We start from the raw sequence: 9715 nt of genomic DNA on the forward strand, positions 1-9715 counted from the left end.
ACATGAAGAGAAAAAAATAATTGTACCAATAATAATACTATTAATAAGAAAATAATAATTTAAAATAAAAAGAAAAACAAAAAGAGAAAAACAAATAAAAAATTCTAACGAACATCAACAGTAAAATGTTAGGGTAAAGGAAGATGAAACATTTTCCTGGACAGATAAACCTTGAGGGATGGTGGGACAGGCAACTGGGCCACACATTTGACCAGACCAGGACAGTCATAGGTGATGAGTCTTTGCTGAATGATTTTGCGGCAAAGGTTATGTAGAGACGGTGGTGAAGACATTGCTGTGTTGTACCATGTGACAAAATTTTCGTCTCCAGCCAGCAACTCAGGAGGTATGCCTGATCCTTTCCATCGCAGCCAGTCTTGTAAATTTAGCATATCACAACCAGCAGCATATAAAATCTAATTTTGTTGCGTGGGTGAGAAAAAAATTAAAAGGTTTTGGGTTACATTATTTTCTAATCTACACAGGTCACAGAATTTCTTTTAATAAAGTAACAGTTGTAAACCAAAATCTTTCCTGAAAGTTCATTTGATTTTCATATATATTCTCTAGATCTAATATTGTCCATTACTGTGAGCATGAGAGAATCAGGGTAGAACTGCTAACACAAAGAGCAAAATTTTATAATGATGTGATTAAAAATTCTGTTTACAAATTCATATTATCACTGACCATACTTACAATTTTAAAAATAATAATGGTGTCATAACGTATAAATAATGATGATGGTGGCAAAAAAATCAAAATGGAGTATAATTATTCGATGCATCTGTGCAAAATATTTGCTGCAGCAAATACAGTCTATAATGAATAAAAGGGCTGTCATAATAGAAATTACTATAATCGAGTTGTCACTTTTTTGGCCAGTAGCCTTGAGAAAGCAGAATCCATTTGCAGCTGGACATGGTTCTGCAGGCTTTTCTGGTCAAGGGCTGTGAGGAAGCGGAATGCGAGGAAATCCAAATTGGATGATCTCAATTTGAGGAAAATCAAAGTAAAGCTGAATTTGCAGATATCTACCAATTGGCGGAATTCTATCATCTCTGATAGAAAAATTGCATAATGATCTTTAATCTTCAAAACAGTTTGGTTCCCTTGTTAAATAAACAAATAAACAGCCATTCAAACCTGCAATTTGATACAAATTTTCTAATTTTTAGAATTCACAAAAAATAAATCCTTCAGTAATAACATGTTTGAGTCTTTCCTACTTTATTACATGATAAAATCGAATCTGGATGACCATAACTAAAAAATGAGATTCTTTTATATCTCAATTTCATTCATTACCAATGCTATCATTATTCCTCCATATATTAAATGACTCCGAAGTTGCAATCAAATGTTTTTTATTGGGTTGAACAAAAGGCGGAAAAATTGGAAACAAAATTGAAATGATCAACATTACAAAATTTGAGTCATTTGTAATTTAAAAATAAAATACTTTCTCCTTCAGCTTTGTGGTCTTAGTGTATGGCACTCAGCTTTGGACCTATGAGTTATGGGATTGAGTGCCACAGTGGGCTACTTAAAGATGAGTCCTAGTAGAATGCTCTTTACTCAAATTTTCTTACAATGCTAAGTTGTAAAATGAGAATCTGAGTGGAAAAGCATTGCCCTGTGAAAAAGAGGATATAAGAGGATAAAGCATCTTACAGACATCATGTCTCATCCTACAAGTTGAGAGTTGCAAGTGTGTTAAGGGGATATAGCATGATTTAAAAATTCACAAATTACGATATCCCTCACCTTAATGCAAGGAATCTGATACTTGAGATCTTCTTTGTAGAGGCCAGTACTCAATGAAGCCACGCACACATACAAGGGTGTCCGCCCTTTGTGGTCTATCACATTCACATAGCTTTGGGCTTCTAAAAGAATGCGTATCAGGTCTTTTAACTTCCAGTGTGCTGCACTATGCAAGGGCACACGACCATAGCGATCACAGCTGAAATACAATGTGAAAGAAAAATCATTTCGAAGGTATAGGACTGAAAGTTTATTTCATTATCATTTCTTTTGTATAAACTATTCTTGCTTGATAAATGTTACTTTGATCAATTTCTATGAGCTCTCTTTAATGTGCATGTTCATCAATTCTTTTTGTAGCTATTTCAAATTTCTATTTCATTGAAAGTCTTGTTTAAGAAAGATAATAATAGAACAATTTGTGTGAAATGTAATTTTACTAGGAAGTTTTTATTTAAATTGTTAATGAATCAACAAATGTTTTTTAATGTTATTAACAGGATTGAAGAACAATAAAACTTGACTACAATTGTTTGCAATGGAGAGAGAAAACCAGTATTGTTATTGTGTGACCTTCAATAAATATACAGGAAAGATGACATGGAAAAACTCATAATGACTGCAAGAATCGAGGGGAAAAGAATAAGTAGAAGGCAATGAAAAATCCACACACAAAACATACAAATCTTCCACATGGCTGATTTTTTTCTTTGCAAACACTGACCTTTGTTAACCTTCTCGCTTCACATTTCAACTCCCTCATTTTTTAAAACTGATTTTATTGCTTCATTTCATTTCTTTACGGCTTTAATGAATGGAATTAAGATAGCAGAGACAGGTAATTCCATGTCCATCTATCAGTGATTCGATGTATAGAGTTTATAACTCAGGCATACTTTCGAAAATATCTCCTAATAGTCTGTTTAAAAAAAACATTTATGCCCTTCAACGCACATCATTAGAAGGCTTGCTATTCTATGGGGGAATGTAGATAATCTACCATACATGATGTCATCAGAATCACCCATTTTCTCAGAGTGAGAAAATTGAGGATAAGTAATCTTTCCCAAGGATAATAACCTCAAAACAACTGTCTGAAGTGGGGAGTGACCCAGTAAACTCCCATGCCACAATCTTAACCATTCCGCTACCTCCCTCATATTTTAAGTAGCCAAAAAACTGAGAGGCACTCCAGCTCTATAAGCTTTCATATCTTGCAAATCAGGATCACACTTTGATCAGCAAAAACATTATACAAAATAAAACAATCAAAAATACATCACTACCACAAAAACCACCAACACCATCACTACAACAAAAACAAAACATCAGTAACAGGAACAAACTAAGTATACAACTCTATTCAGTTCATGTCTTACATATTGACAGATGCCCCAGCAGCTAATAGTCTTTTTACAGTTGTATAGCTGGAATGCACGATTGCATTTTGGACACAAATGTACAGAGGGGTCTGATTTTCTTTGTCTGCTTTATCAACTTCAGCACCTAAATCAAATAAAAAGAAAGGTTGAATGAAAACTGCAAGTAATGAGAATCCTTGATGTGTGATCTTTATTTTATGGCAGCATTTTTTAACAGATCCCTTAAATGACATTTAATAGATAGTATTCAATTCCTATAGACAACTTATTTATGAATAGAGTGTACTTTATATTTGAGGAATGGATATTTGAACAATGAGAAGGTGATGGATATTTTCATATACGTATTTTGTGCTGACTGACACTTGGTCCGTTCATGAAATCCAGCACTATAAATTATGGAATATCTGAAAAATATGTAAATTTTATAAATACTATATTTTTAAAATAGAAATGGAGGAAAAGAGTGCTTTCTAATTCTTGATTGTAAATCCATTCAGTTCATAAAACATCATATACAATGATATTACATGGTATTTGTAAGTTATAACACTTCAAAGCCTAATGGAAAAATTCTAATACTTCAATTTCACACTCTTCCCTCAAGAACTTGCGACAAAAATAGTCAGAGACTCTTGGCATTTTAATGACTGAAAAATCTAAACCAAAAAAACTCTGAATATTCATCATATCAATCATGTTTTACCTGCTTTGACTAAAATGTCAACCAGAGCACATCTACCATGATAGGCGGCCTTGTATAATGCTGTGCATCCATTTCTATCTGTTCTGTTTACTGCAGCACCACCACGTAATAGTATCTGGAATTCATAAATGATTGCATTGTGCTAAAAAAAAATCTCACTTGAAATGAATTACTTTGAGCTGGTTTTGGGCAAAACAGGTTTCTTCATCAGTAAGTCATTACTTTGTCTATTAAACAAAGAGTGATTCTAACATAAATAGTGAATACCTATATAATCATATTATGAATCAATGAACCCTTAAGATGAAGAAAAGGACCAGTTACAAATTAAAAACAAAACAAAACCAAAACAAGACAACAACAACAATAAAAAACAAACAGCAAACAAACCAAAAACACATTCCACAATTCCAACACATTATTGATGGCTCTAAATGAATTTGAGTGCTTTGAGGACAGCCTTTGATCCTCAAATGTAAATCATAGTGTGTTGTAATGAGTGTTAAAAGCAATTTTATACCACATTTAGTGTTTTTCATGAGGTGTCCCTCCCCATATGGTATTTTTAAAAAAGTAAGCATTTATATGTGATCAAAGTGCTTCACAATGTGTCCTAAGACAACAGTATCACTGAATATGCAGGATGAGCAGCTTGTAAGGTACAACCATGATTTCTTTTTGAAAGAGACAAAGCTATCATCGCCCAGAGCCCTCCTGATGAAGGGATGTTTGGCGCACTATAAATCTATACCATTATTATTATTATCCACTAGGTACTCAGTTTACATTCCAGTAAGTTGAGAAAAAATGAGTAAGGAACATTTTTCAAAAACTCAACTTTACACCGGCCACTGCAGAATTCACATCTTTAATCTACAGTTTCCAAGCACATTGTCATACTGCAAGACCAAAAAGCTGCTTTTACCTATTGAATGAGAATTTGAAAACAAACAAAGAAACAAAAGGTGCACATACCATTACTATTTCAACATGGTTCAGTGATACTGCAGCGATGAGTGGAGTTGTACTGTCTTTGACGCTAGGAACTGCAGGATTACTCCATGGATAATTGATGTCTACCCCTTGACTTAAGACAGAACGAAGATTCTGCTTATCATTTCCCATAACAGCAATGTGCAAATCCCTCTCTCTCTGAGGCATTCCCAACGAAACAGCACAATTTTTACTTGATCTTGAATTTCCCATTTTTCTTTTTTTTTGGTATTATTGATAAAATTAAAATTTTAAAAAAATCTCTTTAAAAAGGTCACATTTTTGTTTTTGTCTAATTCAGATTTTATCTAATTTCTGAAAACCAGACGACTACCTAATCATTTTTATATAAGGACTACATTTTTAATAACATAAAAAAGTTATCACGTCTTGTTGAAGAATATCAATCACCAAATCTGTGAAAAGACAAACGAGTAAATTTGAGACCAATATTGCTTTACACTGACAAGACATCTTTTTATTCTAGCGTAAAATGCACTGCTGGATCAATTCATATTTAAAAAAAAAAAGATGTTTAATAACAATTAATAATAATTGGCTCAGGAAGATCAGGAGTTCCTCTGGGAACAGTTTAGGATCATTAGTCTTTCTCGTTTTTTTAACGACATTGATAAGCATTTGACACCAGGAATAAAGCTAAGATTATTTACAGACAATGGTTCCAGTATACTTGCAAATAAACACTGAAAACAATGACAATCAAACTTATAAAATGTAATTACATCATTCATGATAAAATCATAAGAAACTGAACATGCAAAATACTTAGTTATCATTGACAGCAAACTTCAATGAACGGAATAAATTGTGTCTTCCTGCAAAATTTTGTACAATATATTTATATTTCTCTTTGAACATACACATAAGGAGTCAGTCAATTTATTTGAAGAGAGGCATTACGGAAGAAGAAGGCAGTAAATAGAAGATACTCTAGAAGCAAAAAGGAAGAGGATTGGGACAAATACAAAAGAGTGAGAAACGCAACTACTAAAATAGTCCGACAAGCGCATCAAAAGTATGAGAACAAGATAGCAGAGGAAACGAAAGAAAATCCTAAAGTATTCTGGAGTTATGTAAACAGTAAAATTAAGACAAGACAGGGAACCTGTGACATAAAAAAAGAAGATGGCACTTGGGCATCTGAAGATGAAGACAAGGCAGAGGTGCTAAATCTCTTCTTTGTAAGTGTCTTTACAGTGGAGAACCAGAAAAACTTGCCAGATATTGCTAAAAGAAGTAATATAGATACTACACAATGGCCGATTACTGAAGAGAGAGTAATGAAGAGACTACAAAACCTAAAGGAGAGTAAATCACCTGGACCTGACAAACTTCATCCTTACATCCTAAAAAACTTAGCAGAGCAGCTAGTAGAACCCCTAACCAAGATATTTAACCAGTCGATGAAAGAAGGAAGACTACCAAGGGAATGGAAAGAAGCTAACGTCACAGCCATATTCAAGAAGGGAGACAGAAAAAATCCAGAAAACTACAGACCAGTGAGCCTGACATCTGTCGTCTGCAAGCTCATGGAACAGCTGATTAGAGAAGAAATGGTTGATCATATGACCAAGAACAAACTATTCAGCAAAGATCAACATGGTTTCATGGCGGGAAGGTCTACAGTAACAAACCTACTTGAAACAATGGATGACTGGACGAGAGACCTGGAATTAGGCAACAATTTAGATGTCATATACCTCGACTTCAGAAAGGCATTTGACAAAGTTCCACACTGGCGCATAATCAGGAAATTGGAACAGTATCAAATTAATGATCAGACAGTCAAATGGGTCCGAGATTTCCTCAAAGATAGAAGACAAAAAGTGATAGTGAATGGAACAGCATCAACAGAGAGACTGGTAACAAGTGGAGTTCCACAAGGAAGTGTACTGGGACCAGTTCTCTTCCTGATTTATATCAATGACTTGCCAGACAATCTATCATCTAAATGTAAAATCTTTGCCGATGATACTAAGCTCTATGGAGTAGCTAATACAGAAGAAGAAAGAAACACCTTACAACAAGATTTGAAAAAGCTTGAAGAATGGTCCGAAATATGGCAGATGGAGTTCAATGTAGATAAATGTGCAGTTCTTCACCTAGGAAAAAACAACAGAGAAGCAAACTATATAATGAAAGAAAAACCCCTGCAGAAATCCAATGGGGAAAAAGACCTAGGAGTATTTATTGATAGGAAGCTAAACTTCAAGAAGCAAATTAAAGATGTTCAATCTAAAGCTAGTAAAACACTCGGAATAGTGAAAAGAAATTTCAAGAATCTGAAAACAAAACACATGACTACCATCTACAAGACTATGGTTAGATCAAAGCTGGAATATGCTAACTGCATATGGTATCCGAAGTTTGAGGGAGACAAAGACTGTTTGGAAAGAGTGCAAAGGAGAGCAACAAAACTTATCACACACCTGAAAGACAAAACATACTGTGAGAGATTGAAAGAATTAAATCTCCCGACCTTAGATTACAGGAGAAGAAGGGGAGATATGATCCAAACATATAAAATAGTAAAGGGAATAGACAGGGTAGAGGCAGGATTCCTTAAACCAAACAAGAACATTCAGACACGAGGAAACAGCAAGAAACTGAAAAAAGAACGTTTTAAAACAAATGAAAGAAGGAACTTTTTTTCATCTAGAATTGTAAATAACTGGAATAAACTACAAGAAACCACAGTATCAGCAAAAAATTTGAATAAATTCAAAGCAGAGTTGGAGATAAGCAACACCCTAGGAAACAAGTTCAATTATAAAAATTGGTCCAATCATTAATAGATGAGGAGGAGCGAAGGAGACTACACCAAGTCTAAAAGCTCTATACAGAGGTATCCAGGTAGGTATCCAGGTAAGATGCTCAACTTGTCAAGAAATATATTCTTGAAAAATATTGAGTATCTATCAAAGTAATAAAAACTCTTTCCTCATTTAAGAATTCGTGACAATGTGGTACCTATTTCCAGGCAAGTGCGGTGACCTTTTTCCCTGGACAAGCAAAATCATAAAGTTAGGCTTGTCTAACATTCACCATCCACATGTCTCAGAATTAATAATAAAACAATAGGCCTATCACAGGGCTAACGATGAGACATCCACAATCAATCATTTAAAATGAAAAAAACAACAAACATACACTGTTCACATACATACTTACATACAATACATAATATATGCACACACAACTACACCCTCTCACTAATTGTTCTTTAATTAATGGATTATTGTAAGACTTTGCAATCAAGATACAGCCGTGCGGCCATCTTTGAAAGTTTTGCTGTAGCTTTAGATATCCCATATTTTATCTGTATCCCGCAAAAGCAGCTAAATTAACAATTAAAAGTAGCTGAAATATTATAAGTATTAAACTCTCTTTATGGCCACTAAAAAAGCAGCAGAACAATTTCAGGAATTTTTGGTTATTGTTCTTCCAGATATTCTGCCAAATGCCAAAATCTCAGAACAGAGGAAGTAATCCATATTTAGGCTCTTTTTTTCCCCTTTAACTTTGAATTTAATTAATTCTTTTTACATCGATTCTATCTTATATATATTTAAAAAATATAATTTGAAACATTTTACCAATAGGTAAGTCTTTTAAAGCATCTCTTGCTGATATAATCTAAATTAATGGTTATTCTATACTTCCTTATGGAAAATGTCTTTACTGTCAAAAATATTGCACATTGAAATAGTGATATCTATAAACGACTCCTGATTATTTCAAGTTTGAATTTGAATCTGTTGAATATATCTATCATAAAATAAAATCTTATAGCCATGTATATTGGATATCATAATGTATTGTCGGAACATATTAATTGTTGTGTTTCATTGTGTTCCAGTTTTTTGTTGTTTGGTAAGTTGCCATTGTGAATTGTTTTCATGTTTGGTAAACTGTTGGGTGTCCCTGTGAGTTCCATGCACTGTTGTGTGTTATTCTTCCTGTGAGTTTGTGACGTCACTATGTGTATAAAAGCGACATTCCCTCCTTTTTGGAAGCTCTTCTTACTACGATATTCCTAATAGATTATTGATTGAAATTAGTCAAGTGTTTACTGTTTTTATTGTTTTTATTACCGGACGAACATACCCGGACTTTTCGCGTGATGCCTTGATATGATAACTTGATGCATGACACTTTTAAACCGCCCATATATAATAATATATGTCCTCTACATATATGGAGAACGCCCACTTCGGTGGAGACTATTTCTTTATTTTACCTATCGTGAACGAAATGGAAAAATCCGATCACGACAGTATGATGAATGATCACGGGTTTTCCTCGAGTGGCGCTTAGTATGGAAGTTCTTCCAAAATGAAAGTTTGAGCCTGAGCTGAGGCTGAGGTTATAATTTTAATATTGTGAAAAAATAGATTAATAAACCTAATTAAAGACATAACAGTTTCAAATCAACAAAGGAAAATGAAACTATATAGACTTGCACCATTCAGGAGAGCGTGTAATTGTTGAAAAAACGAATTTCATATAAAAACCAAAGCCAAACGGCACCAATTGTCAATTTTTGTCGAGAGGACGAGGCCCAGCGTCTTTTTTTCCTCTGAATTCAATTTTAGATCTAGACGTCTAGATAATTATTGTTTTCTATATCTTTTCTAAGTCTAACAAAATAAAAGAACAATAATATGTCACCTCGCAAGACCAATAAAATGTGCTTTATTAGAATTCTGTATTTTTCCCTTTGATGTAAACAAGAAGCTAAATCTAGCAGACGGGAGAAATAATCGCCATTGGATGTCTACCGGAAGTGACCAAACATCAAGGACAGTTATTGATTTTTTTGGGAGGGGCAGCACAATTGGTGTCC

The 9715-nt window shown here is 33.9% G+C and overlaps 1 protein-coding gene across 1 annotated transcript; it reads right to left on the reverse strand.

Moving 5' to 3' along the window:
- LOC144964644 (uncharacterized) lies at window positions 1-9645 on the reverse strand. The gene is made up of 6 exons (XM_078899133.1): window positions 9541-9645; window positions 4831-5264; window positions 3856-3970; window positions 3147-3273; window positions 1768-1966; window positions 1-416 (listed from the first exon to the last, which is right to left on the reverse strand). The coding sequence occupies exons 2-6, from the start codon at window positions 5059-5061 to the stop codon at window positions 129-131; spliced, it is 960 nt and encodes a 319-aa protein (XP_078755259.1). The 5' UTR covers window positions 5062-5264; window positions 9541-9645; the 3' UTR covers window positions 1-128.
- Window positions 9646-9715: the final 70 nt, after the last annotated feature.

Source organism: Berghia stephanieae, chromosome 2 (assembly GCF_034508935.2).
Source record: "Berghia stephanieae isolate SIO BIC M18660-M18661 chromosome 2, UCSD_Bste_1.3, whole genome shotgun sequence".
Classification (NCBI taxonomy): Eukaryota; Metazoa; Mollusca; class Gastropoda; order Nudibranchia; family Aeolidiidae; genus Berghia; species Berghia stephanieae.